The sequence below is a fragment of the Gymnoscopelus microlampas genome (genome assembly GCF_963454915.1).
Source record: "Gymnoscopelus microlampas genome assembly, chromosome: 20".
NCBI lineage: Eukaryota > Metazoa > Chordata > Actinopteri > Myctophiformes > Myctophidae > Gymnoscopelus > Gymnoscopelus microlampas.
Window position 1 is genome coordinate 27,697,891 of NC_139957.1, and position 12,911 is coordinate 27,710,801.

Consider the following 12,911-nt stretch of genomic DNA (forward strand, 5'->3'; position numbering starts at 1 on the left):
GCCGGGTTGGGTAGTGAGGCGGTCTGGGTAGGAAGCGCAGACCCGGTAGGGGGTACGGGCTCAGTGGGCGGTGCGGACTGAGGGGGGGGAAGTGGGGCGGCCGCCGGGGGCGGGGCCACGACCTGGGTGGGCTGCACGGTGGGCGGGGGCATGACCTGAGTAGGCTGGCCTGAGTAGGCTGGCGGGGGTGCGGCCCATGTGGGGGGTGCATCCCAGGTGGGGGGTGCATCCCAGGTGGGGGGCGCGGCGGGGGCGGGGCCGAGGCGGGAGTGATGGAGAGCTGAGTGTCGTTGGCGGGGCCGCCGTTGGGCAGGGGCGGGACAAAGTGCTGTCCTGGCGTGTAGAACTGGGGCGGAGGTGCGGGGCGCACGGCGCCGGGAGGAGCGTGCTCGGTGCCGAGCCGGGGAAGGCGGGCTGAGCAGTTCCGGGGAGGGAGGCGCGCTGCGCCGGTCGTCAGACTGTGTGGAGGGAGACGCACGGCGTCGGTGAGATGGCGCACGGCGCCGATCTGGGGAAGGCACGCGGTGCCGTTCGGGGGGGGCGGGGGGCGCACGGCGCCGGGAAGAGGGGGAAGGGAGAGGAGGGTGGGGTGGGGGAAAGGAGGGAGGCGCGCTGCGCCGGTCCGAGGAAGGAGGAAGCACTCGGTGCTGTCCCGGGGGAGGGGGGGAAGGGGGCGCTCGGCGCCGGGAAGAGGGGGAGGAAAGAGGAGTGTGGGAGGGAGGAGGAATGATGGCGCTCGGCGCCGATCTGGTAGGGGTTGGGGCCTGTGGAGGCAGGGGAGCACACGGTGCTGTCACGGGAGGAGGGTGGGGTGGGGGAAAGGAGGGAGGCGCGCTGCGCCGGTCCGAGGAAGGAGGAAGCACTCGGTGCTGTCCCGGGGGAGGGGGGGAAGGGGGCGCTCGGCGCCGGGAAGAGGGGGAGGAAAGAGGAGTGTGGGAGGGAGGAGGAATGATGGCGCTCGGCGCCGATCTGGTAGGGGTTGGGGCCTGTGGAGGCAGGGGAGCACGCGGTGCTGTCACGGGAGGAGGGGGGAGAGGGGAGGAGGGAGTCGGCACGCGGTGCCTATCCGAAGGAGGGGGCGCTCGGCGCCGGGAAGAGGGGGAAGGGGGAGGAGTGTGGGAGGGGGGGAGGGAGGGGGGCGCGCTGCGCCGGTCCGAGGAAGGAGGAAGCACTCGGTGCTGTCCCGGGGGAGGGGGGGAAGGGGGCGCTCGGCGCCGGGAAGAGGGGGAAGGGGGAGGAGGGTGGGAGGGGGAGAGGGCGGGGGGGAGGGGGGAGGGAGGCGCACGGCGCCGGTGTGAGCGGCGAGGAAGCACCGGGTGCTGGGCTGGTGGTGGGGCGGGCGTGCTATGGTGGTCTTTCCTCGTCCGCTTTGAGGGAGGGGGGGAGGGGGGCGCACGGCGCCGGGAAGAAGGGGAGGGGGGGGGGGCCGCAAGGCCATGGAGGAAAGGGGGGGGGGAAGGAGGGAGGGAGGAGGGGAGGGAGGCGGGCGCACGGCGCTGCTCTGGGAAGGGAAGAAGCCAGCTGTGCTGGACGGGAGGAGGCGGCAAGGCGTGCCGTCCTGTTGGGGGGGCGGGGGGGCCGCTGTACCGTCTGGATGGCAGTGGACGGCTGCGCAGGGAAGGGAGGAGGGAAGGAAGGGGGGGAGGAGGGGGAGGGAGAGAGGCGGAGTTGGAGCGTGGAGCTGGCGTGGGCGGGGCCGCTGGAGTGGCTGGTGTTGGAGCCGTAGAGCTGAGGTGGGCCAGGTAGGCCTGGAATAGTTCAGGTTTGCGGTCCGTTTTTTGGAATGGAACCCCCCTCGCCGCGAGCACGCTCTGTAGGCCGGCGACAGTCCACAATGAGATTGAAAGCAAAGGCACGGGGCCGTGCGTACTGCCGCCGGCTGTGACGGTGCCGCGGCGAGAGGAGGATGCGTCCGCGGGACCGCTCCGCTGGTCGCGCCTTGGCTGCGCAGGAGGGAGCGGGCGTTCGGGTTCTGACCCGCGAACGTAGGAGGAGGAGAGGCTTGATTCCGATACCGTGAACGGAAACGGCGAGGAGAATAATTCCTCGTCGTCGGAGGCATGCACGTTAATCTCGCGCTCGTCCATGGTGTTGGGACGGCGGAGGACGCACACTAATAAATATACTACTACCTGAAATACTTCTACCTGAATAAGCTATATGACACTGGCAACTGTTGGCTTTAGTTTTAGCTTTATAAGTTAAGCAACAGTGCAGCTAGGAACGGATGAACAGAAACAAGAAAACGGCGTGTTACCTGCTGTTTTACGAGCGGAGGATACGATGCGATTGTTTGTATGTGTTTGTTTTGAAAACGCTAGCGAGATCAAAGAGGGGGATGAATACAATCGCAGGTGTATTTATACTGTGGTGATTGCTGCGTGGATTGGCTGGGAGATAAGCAGCGCAGGTGAACTTGATCATGAACGTGAGAGGCTGAGCAGAGGGCGGTCTCTACTCCCGAACCTACGTTGAACACAACTACATTTCACTAGTAAGAGACCACACCTTCTGCTCAAGTTAAACAGTATTTATTCAACAGAATGCAATGCGGTATGTGTATTGATGAGGAGCCCGAGGAGGGGCGAGACTCAGGGTGGGGGTGTAGTCTCGGGAGCCAGACGACCATGGATGCTCGGCCCTGGAGCTGTCTGTCGCCTCTGCTCCGAACGCTACCCCCAAAAGGCAACATCGGTTTGTGGAGAAGACCGGAGGGTCTAGGCGGGCAGCCACTTTAGCCCGTATCGGAGATCCACTAAGAGCGAGTCGTTAAAAAACACCCGCATATTACATACGTGGATCTCTAATATTAGCCAAAGTGAGCTGCTTGGGAGATGAGTTGATGGAACGCTGCCCCCAAAAGGCTGCGTCGGTGGTGGAGGGGACCGGAGGGAGTGTCTAGGCGGGCAACTGTCACATGATTCCTCCTGTCCTTGGACCCTCAGTCGGGCGAGGAAAAACTCCCACCGGGAGGGTCGGGTGGAAGAAACCTCGGGAAGGATCACGAAGGAGGGGACCCCCTTCCGGGGCGGACAGGCTAGGAATATGCGGCAGTTACGGGCGGCCTAGGGTGAGGTGTGCGTGGTGCACGTCCTGGAGGTTGGTCCGAATGTAGGAGTGGTACGCCTGGGAAGACCACCGTCCGAGGATGCGGACGAGATGGTCCGGGAGGCCTTGCCGGGATGCGGTGGTGGCGGCGCCGATCCGGAAGGAGTGACCGGAGTAGAGTTGGGGCGGGAGGCCGGAAAGGGAGAGGACTTGACGGAGGTGGTGGTGGAACCAGGAACGGGTGACGATTGAGCCGGTTTCCGTGATGAAGAGGGGGTCTTGAGGTGTGGCGTGCAGGGAACGTCTCGTGGTGACGTAGCGGAGGATGGGCTCATATGGACTGAGGGGGGAGTCTGTCTTGAAGAGATGGATGGTGGAAGAACGCCCCAGCTGGTCCGTCTTGCTGCGTTTGAGGGTGAAGGTGAGGGATTCGGAGGAGTGGAAGGTGATGTCAGCCAGGCTTGGATGGTGGGAGGGGTCGTACCGGGAGGATGAGGAGGTCAGCTCAGAGCACCGGAGGAAGCCGAAAAAGGCCAGGAGGAACATGCTTTCCAGGGTGGAGGAGATGTGGGGTGTGAGGTAGCCGGCACGGATGGTGCGGAGGCAATGGAGAAGCAGGTCAGAGGTTAGGGGATGACGTCTGGGTGTGGTCGGAACTTCGCTGCGGCGAAGGCCCCGAAGCAGCATGGCGATGTGGGGGTGGGAGGTGGCCGGGCTCGGGAATCCGTCCAAAAGGCGGAAGAAGAAGCCGACCCCGCTGAGGTAGACGTGGAGGGTGGAGGTGCGGAGGTGGAGATGGGAGTGGCAGTGCGTCAGGAATGCTGCCATTACGGTGACGTCAGTTGAGGGGAAGGGGGTGCCGGTGTTGGTGTGGAACCTCTTGAAAGTGTTCCATGCTGTGAGGTAGGTGGTGAGTGTCCTGGGTGCGAATCCGTTGATGATGTGGTGGCGTGACTGGATGAGGAGGTGACGGAGCTGGGGGTTCAGGTGAAGATGGTCTCGGAAAACGGAGGGATGGGTGTTGGGTGGAGGTCGGCGTCCGGCGCCAGCGGTCGAAACCTCTGGAAGGAGAGACGGGAGAGAGAATCTGAAATGAGGTTATTGTGACCGGGTATATGGGCTGCACGGATGATGAAATTGTGGGTGACGGAGGACCAGGTGAGACGGCGGAGGAACGGCATAATGTCGGGGGAGTTGGAACGACCTTTGTTAATAATGTCTACTGTGGCCTGGTTATCGGAGTGAATGAGAATGCATTTCTGGGACCACTTGTGGCCCCAGATGAGTGCGGCCACGACGATCGGATAGGATTGCAGGTTGTGGCAGATGTGGGATGTGGTGGGGGTGACGGTTAAACCGGGGTGGAAACCGTGGGTGAAGCCGTTGATGAGGAAGTTGACAAATGGCCGGTCGGGGTGATTACGGAGGGCAGTGGTGAGGGCTGGGATGATGATGGGCGTTCGAAGGTACTGCTTTGTCAGTCAGGACTTAAGGAGTGGATGTGGGGTTGTGGGGGCAGGCGGGGCGAGCGTGAGCTCCCCCGCAAAACGAGCACACGTGCAGGAAACGACAAGCGGAAGACGCGCAGCCGGCGTCGTTAAAATTATTACAGATTTGTCTGCCTGCCTGGAACAGGACAGGCCTCCCCCTAGCATCATTGGCATTGGAGGGCTGCACGGAGCGGGAGGGATTGGAGGAGGATGGCCTAGGTACTATGGAGGGGGGAGGTGCCGCGGAGCGACTGCGGGGGAACGGAGGTGGTGGGTTGTTGGTAGCGGACGGGAATGCTTTGCTGCTCTGCTGGGGCTTTTCAATAGCCGTGGTGCAGACGGCGGACGGGTGGGAAGGGGCTCCGCATAGGTCGCAGGACAATGCGACCCTGGCCGTGAACACCCTCATGTACAGTTCACGGTCCAGGGCCCCCCAGTAGGTGTTGGAATTAAACTGTTGGATGCGTGCGGCTGCTGCTGTGGCAAACAGAACATGGTAGTTATGATACCCCGTGCCGCCGAACCGAATGGCCAGCTCTAGGATGTTAAGCATATACTGGTCCAATTCGGCCCGACGGCCGGGGTAAACAGAGCAAATGGTGTCTCTGAACAGGGAGAAGGCATAAGCGAATTCGCTTGGGGTGAGATCGCGGGAACGGGTGGGGAGGGACTGGCGGAGTTGTGCCAGGAACCCGAAGGGGGTTGTAATTTCCCTGTTGCGAAGGGGGTCGATGATTGACGGCTGGAGGAGAACCGCCAGGTCAATGTACGCACCAGAAAGGATCTGTTGGCGGAGGGAAACGCTGACTGGGGAGGGCCGGGTTGCCTCGGCAAGAGGAGGCTCGGCTGGGGTGGCCGTGGCCAGGGTGTGGGTGGAGGCTGGGGGAGTGAATGGGTTATAGATGGTAGCCCCTTGGAATGCCGGGAGGAGGTTGGGAAAGGGACCGAAGGCGGGTGCGAGGCCGGAGGAAGCCTGCGGGGCCTGAGAGTAGATGGAGGAGAGGAGCGAAAACAGTTGGGCCGGGTTGGGTAGTGAGGCGGTCTGGGTAGGAAGCGCAGACCCGGTAGGGGGTACGGGCTCAGTGGGCGGTGCGGACTGAGGGGGGGGAAGTGGGGCGGCCGCCGGGGGCGGGGCCACGACCTGGGTGGGCTGCACGGTGGGCGGGGGCATGACCTGAGTAGGCTGGCCTGAGTAGGCTGGCGGGGGTGCGGCCCATGTGGGGGGTGCATCCCAGGTGGGGGGTGCATCCCAGGTGGGGGGCGCGGCGGGGGCGGGGCCGAGGCGGGAGTGATGGAGAGCTGAGTGTCGTTGGCGGGGCCGCCGTTGGGCAGGGGCGGGACAAAGTGCTGTCCTGGCGTGTAGAACTGGGGCGGAGGTGCGGGGCGCACGGCGCCGGGAGGAGCGTGCTCGGTGCCGAGCCGGGGAAGGCGGGCTGAGCAGTTCCGGGGAGGGAGGCGCGCTGCGCCGGTCGTCAGACTGTGTGGAGGGAGACGCACGGCGTCGGTGAGATGGCGCACGGCGCCGATCTGGGGAAGGCACGCGGTGCCGTTCGGGGGGGGCGGGGGGCGCACGGCGCCGGGAAGAGGGGGAAGGGAGAGGAGGGTGGGGTGGGGGAAAGGAGGGAGGCGCGCTGCGCCGGTCCGAGGAAGGAGGAAGCACTCGGTGCTGTCCCGGGGGAGGGGGGGAAGGGGGCGCTCGGCGCCGGGAAGAGGGGGAGGAAAGAGGAGTGTGGGAGGGAGGAGGAATGATGGCGCTCGGCGCCGATCTGGTAGGGGTTGGGGCCTGTGGAGGCAGGGGAGCACACGGTGCTGTCACGGGAGGAGGGTGGGGTGGGGGAAAGGAGGGAGGCGCGCTGCGCCGGTCCGAGGAAGGAGGAAGCACTCGGTGCTGTCCCGGGGGAGGGGGGGAAGGGGGCGCTCGGCGCCGGGAAGAGGGGGAGGAAAGAGGAGTGTGGGAGGGAGGAGGAATGATGGCGCTCGGCGCCGATCTGGTAGGGGTTGGGGCCTGTGGAGGCAGGGGAGCACGCGGTGCTGTCACGGGAGGAGGGGGGAGAGGGGAGGAGGGAGTCGGCACGCGGTGCCTATCCGAAGGAGGGGGCGCTCGGCGCCGGGAAGAGGGGGAAGGGGGAGGAGTGTGGGAGGGGGGGAGGGAGGGGGGCGCGCTGCGCCGGTCCGAGGAAGGAGGAAGCACTCGGTGCTGTCCCGGGGGAGGGGGGGAAGGGGGCGCTCGGCGCCGGGAAGAGGGGGAAGGGGGAGGAGGGTGGGAGGGGGAGAGGGCGGGGGGGAGGGGGGAGGGAGGCGCACGGCGCCGGTGTGAGCGGCGAGGAAGCACCGGGTGCTGGGCTGGTGGTGGGGCGGGCGTGCTATGGTGGTCTTTCCTCGTCCGCTTTGAGGGAGGGGGGGAGGGGGGCGCACGGCGCCGGGAAGAAGGGGAGGGGGGGGGGGCCGCAAGGCCATGGAGGAAAGGGGGGGGGGAAGGAGGGAGGGAGGAGGGGAGGGAGGCGGGCGCACGGCGCTGCTCTGGGAAGGGAAGAAGCCAGCTGTGCTGGACGGGAGGAGGCGGCAAGGCGTGCCGTCCTGTTGGGGGGGCGGGGGGGCCGCTGTACCGTCTGGATGGCAGTGGACGGCTGCGCAGGGAAGGGAGGAGGGAAGGAAGGGGGGGAGGAGGGGGAGGGAGAGAGGCGGAGTTGGAGCGTGGAGCTGGCGTGGGCGGGGCCGCTGGAGTGGCTGGTGTTGGAGCCGTAGAGCTGAGGTGGGCCAGGTAGGCCTGGAATAGTTCAGGTTTGCGGTCCGTTTTTTGGAATGGAACCCCCCTCGCCGCGAGCACGCTCTGTAGGCCGGCGACAGTCCACAATGAGATTGAAAGCAAAGGCACGGGGCCGTGCGTACTGCCGCCGGCTGTGACGGTGCCGCGGCGAGAGGAGGATGCGTCCGCGGGACCGCTCCGCTGGTCGCGCCTTGGCTGCGCAGGAGGGAGCGGGCGTTCGGGTTCTGACCCGCGAACGTAGGAGGAGGAGAGGCTTGATTCCGATACCGTGAACGGAAACGGCGAGGAGAATAATTCCTCGTCGTCGGAGGCATGCACGTTAATCTCGCGCTCGTCCATGGTGTTGGGACGGCGGAGGACGCACACTAATAAATATACTACTACCTGAAATACTTCTACCTGAATAAGCTATATGACACTGGCAACTGTTGGCTTTAGTTTTAGCTTTATAAGTTAAGCAACAGTGCAGCTAGGAACGGATGAACAGAAACAAGAAAACGGCGTGTTACCTGCTGTTTTACGAGCGGAGGATACGATGCGATTGTTTGTATGTGTTTGTTTTGAAAACGCTAGCGAGATCAAAGAGGGGGATGAATACAATCGCAGGTGTATTTATACTGTGGTGATTGCTGCGTGGATTGGCTGGGAGATAAGCAGCGCAGGTGAACTTGATCATGAACGTGAGAGGCTGAGCAGAGGGCGGTCTCTACTCCCGAACCTACGTTGAACACAACTACATTTAAAAATAATTTGTGTTGGAAAGCATCTTAACATTCTCAAATAAAACACATGTCAAACTATTTACATGCTTGAGGGTTTAATTAAATCCGTCAGGCTCTAATACATCATTTGCTTTTCCGCAGATTTCTTAGGAAAGTGTATAGGAGAAGAGGCCAAGTATGAAGGAGTGCGCTTGCTTTTTGATGGACTGCAACAGCCAGTTCTTAACAAACAGGTACCCTGATACACACACGCATGCACATTGCACACACGCACGCACACGCACGCGTGCACAAACACACGCACGCACGCACGCACGCACGCACGCACGCACGCACACCAAGGTTATTATAGTTTTGTATTTTTCATTTGTATTTATTTTTATTTGATTCATGTTTTCAATTGTTTAAGGTCGGTTTGCAGAGATTTTGTATTTTATGAAAAGGCTTAGTTACATTTTTATTGGGTTTAGTGTTAGTTTTAGTGTAATGGTCAGGGGTGAGATTAAAACATTTTTTTTAAAGTATTGTGTAATAAAAAAGCATTTTTATTAAATTTACAGTTCAAACTGACACAGCTAAGAAATTCGAAGACAGATTTCATATCCACCACGAACACGCACACGCACACGCACACGCACACGCGCACACACACACACACACACACACACACACACACACACACACACACACACACACACACACACGCACACACACACTTTCAGTACTGGTACGTGGTTCATATTTTGTAAATCACTGCATATCACATACCTCAGCATGTCTGTTTCTTATCACTGGTCTGCTTGTTTGACAGGCTTGGGTAAAGATTTTCAGGATTGCCCTGAAGGCTCTCTAACATAATGGTTCTCAAAGTGAGGTCCAGGGACCCCCAGGGGTTCTTGAGGGGTCTCCAGCAAAATTATTTAATATAGCATCAAAATCAGGTTTGATGCTACATTTAACATTTTAACAACACAAATCTTGTATGGGGGTCCCTGGCACAAAATATTTTCAGATGGGGGTCCGCAGCCAAATACATCTTAATTTGGGGGTCCTTGACTTGAAAATGTGAAAACCAATTACACTACAAATTCACCTGGACAGTAGACTGCCCTAGTGTGACTCATATCTGGCACAGAGGGGCGTGTTTAACATCTCCGGAGAGAGAATGCGTGTGATCCCATTGGTTCACCGATCTGTCCGTCAGCCCCCGCCCCGTCAACACAACATTTGGAGCGACGCCCACAGCACTCTGGTTGGTTGGGGAAATGAAACACTTCCTATGCCCGGAACACCGACTCGCTGGTCCAGGCTTTTATTTTTTAGCAAAAATAAAAAATAAAAGCCTGGGGATCGAGGCTACCTGGACAACAACATCAACTTCCCTATAACTCAAATTATATTTTCTTAAAGGTCATATGAAACACAGAGAAAAAAAACTACCGTGATTTATTAAGTGCTTTTGTAAGTTAAAATGTTTTTAAACACATTGGAGGGACCTAAAAAAATATATTATTTTCCAAAAACAGCATGTCATATAGGACCTTTTAAGTTGTGAAATATCCTGGTAGAGCCACACATACATTAATATCATTTAATTTAAAACTATTAGACTGCTTTTCATGTTTTTCCCTTTGTGTTTTTCTTCAGCTGACTTATGTGCTGTTGGACATCGCCATTCTTGAACTTTTTCCAGAATTAAACAAGGTAAACAGATACTGGACCTGGGCAGCTGAACTTTAGATACCGTATATATTTATTCCTACCATAAGTATTTTCCAAACATAATCTTATCTCTGATATGATTATGTTTGGGTTTTATCCGCATGTTATAGCCACACAAAATAAGTCAGCGTGCATTATTTATTTAAACGTGACAGTTCATTCTACTAAAATGTAACTACAGCTACAACTTAGACAAATTAACTCATAGTTGAAATAAGTTGACCAATCTAATGATCATCATTTTTCTCTTGAGGATAAAATCCTTAAAATACTGACATGAGAACATATAAATGGCCAGGGTCCAATTTAGCACTCTTTCAGAGTTAAATTTAGCTGTGTACCCCAAAGCCATATGGAAAGAAGGTTCTGTGACTCCATTTAAGGAACTGACAGTTTGCTTCCAGCATGTTAAGCCTCTGCCAACTGTGGGAGTGATTTGGAGCAGCACTCCAATGCAGCATGTCACTATAAATCCAAGCTATGACAAAGTTTCAAAAGCCAGATGTGACAATGGAAAAGACAATCTTGTATGTCAAACAGCAACACATCTGCCTGTCTTCACCCATGGCCATCTGTTCTTGTAATTCTTCTCTTGTCTGTTTCCTCAGCAGGTACAGAAGGAGACGTCTATGATGGCTCCGTGGATGTAAAAGGGAACCGTTTCAGGCCTTCACTGTGATTAATGCAAAACAAAACAAAACAAAAACACTGAACTGGAGCCTTTCCCTTGTTACTTCAACTTGACATGTTGGCGTACAATCATATTGTATCCTTTCTGAACAGGATAGTAGTCTGCGTCAAGAGCAGAGGAAAAGCTTTCTTTATAACTTATTCTGCTGCATTATGTGCAATACGTTTTGTTGGTAGCACTCCTCTGATCATTTTACTGCAAAAGCTAATGCTGCTTTTTTGTGGCCCTGATAGAGTGGTGTTGTTAAGGTAAAACACTAATTAAGAAGGTCTATTTTGTATTGTTTGTAATGTAACTTGGGCTGTCAACAGTAAACGGGTTAATGCATGCCATTAATTCAAAAATGTTTAACACGTTGTCAACAATGTCTGTGTGGGGTTTATTTTGAAGTGTATGACTGGAGGTGTTATTTGTTTTGGCAGTGTGACTTGACAGTGATCGCTGCTTAGGAAATGAGACAAGGCGACGACCTTGGGACCTTCATATTTTTCAAAATTATATTTTGTTCACCGTTACATAACTAGATAAAGACGTTTAAACACATATATCATCTTCTCTTTTGCTTCACAGTTTATTTAAAATGTACTGTTTGTTTTAAAGTCTGAAACAGACATTTGACTGTCAAACGGACTGAGCAGATTAGAGTCGAGTCTGAAGATGAAAGACTGTTTGGAGAAGAAGAAACCAAAACAGTCTTTTGTCTTTAACTCAGAATCTGTTATGAATTATATTTGTTCCATTAAACAATAAGATTTAATTTGATAATACCTCTTTTGTGTGGATTCCTCATTAATTTGGTGGTCGTTTGGTCGAATTTTAAATATCCTTGATTTTAACTGTGATTGAGAAAATATGATTAAAATGTGATTAATCACAGCAATTCATGTGATTAATTGGCTTTTTTATCGTTTGATAGCCCTACTTGTAACATGTTTCACTTGAGGAGATAATGTGGAATAGATTCATTTTGTTCATATTGCTACTTTTTAATTTATGTTACAACTTTTTTACCAAATAATATATAAAATGTGCATATCCTCATTTATGCATATAAGTTAATAAATATTTATGTAATTTATATTAAAGAAATCATATCTTTTAACAAAGTATTGTTTGTACTTTTTTCCTCTAAAGTTACCACCACAGCTGCTGGATCAGAGGTGGACCAAACCTGAAAAAAACAACAATAACAGAGAGTTGATATTCAGCCATTGGACGGAATTTGTAGGCTAAACAAATGTGGCTACAATGTGGCTCGGCACTTTGATAATACTTAATGAACTTAATCACACCAAACCCATGCTTAAGGCTGGACAGCATGTCCGGTTAGACATCTTCGGCAGTAGAACTTTATTTTACAGGATTTATCTTCTTGTGAGATGGAGATACAACTGGGGTCAAGGTTATCAGCCACCAGAACCTCTGCCCTCTGCAATCTACACCCTTTGAAGGATTGACGTTCAGGTTAGGCACTGTTAGTATAGTTTTATATTTAACCTCATTGAGAGTGGGTGGATTGGAGTTCACAAACTGATAATGTCACTTAGTGGTGGGCGGGGCCCAATCTGAGCCTAGTTTGGTTCAGCTGGGGTGGGCCTATATAATCTCAGGTTGAACCAGCAGACAAACATTTTGTTTGAAGGGTGGAGATTCACTGCAGGAAACCCACAGCTATGTGAGCACTTCCGATGCCTTATAAGTAAGTTTGTTTTCTGGTTATTAGACTTTGTGTTCCTTGGTTTATTTTGCTCGATAGACATTTATGCCGGTCTGCTTATGCTTTCTGTTTGCTTAAGTTACTGATTGTCTGTTTAAGTTACTGATTGTTTCTGTCTTTCACTCCTATTTAGGTAAATCATCATCACCACCATATCGTCATCATCATATGTGTTGTACACAGACTGGCAATAAAACACTTTGAACTCTCAATCCTGGTCTGGTCCAAATGCTCTTGTCGGCATACTGGTGTCGGGGTGTATAAGGTAGCCATGCAATGAACTCTCTACCAAAGCTAAAGACATTTTACACCAGTTTTATCTCCATCTCTCAGGAAGATAAAGCCTGGAAAATAACTCCTGCCAAAGTGTAACCGGAAGTACAGGAAATAAAGGGCCACATAATTTGTTCAAATTGTCCAGCCTACCGGAAATTCCTGTAGCCCTATACTACACTTTTTGAGATGCTTGTCCAATCTACTGTAGGTGGCTGAATGTCCACTACCAAACGAAAAAAAAGTAACGTGCATTATTTTAGGACAAAGTATAAGATGACATTTATGATGACTTATGGTAATGTAGACTGGGTGTTATGTAAGGTATAATGAACAGTGAGGTGGTCATTATTAAAAAATAAACCCCAACTGGTTGATGCAAGACCCCGATGTGAAGCAGAATCATCTTGAAGGAGTTTATTTCTCAGTAGGCCTATTGACGGCCCACGGATCATTATGCCGCTTATTGCATGGTTATCTT

General features: G+C 54.6%; 1 protein-coding gene across 4 annotated transcripts in view; it reads left to right on the forward strand.

Moving 5' to 3' along the window:
* The window catches only part of LOC311035632 (sorting nexin-14-like), a 43,697-nt gene extending 32,253 nt beyond the window's left edge, over positions 1 to 11,444 (forward strand). For 3 of the 4 annotated variants that reach the window (XM_084043942.1, XM_084043944.1, XM_084043945.1), the window contains 3 exons: positions 8,169 to 8,260; positions 9,675 to 9,731; positions 10,358 to 11,444. In XM_084043942.1, the coding sequence (XP_083900068.1) occupies positions 8,169 to 8,260; positions 9,675 to 9,731; positions 10,358 to 10,399 (191 nt within the window). In that variant the 3' untranslated portion in view covers positions 10,400 to 11,444. The remainder of the gene's footprint in view (positions 1 to 8,168; positions 8,261 to 9,674; positions 9,732 to 10,357) is intronic. The other variant, XM_084043943.1, reaches the window with a different exon arrangement.
* Positions 11,445 to 12,911: the final 1,467 nt, after the last annotated feature.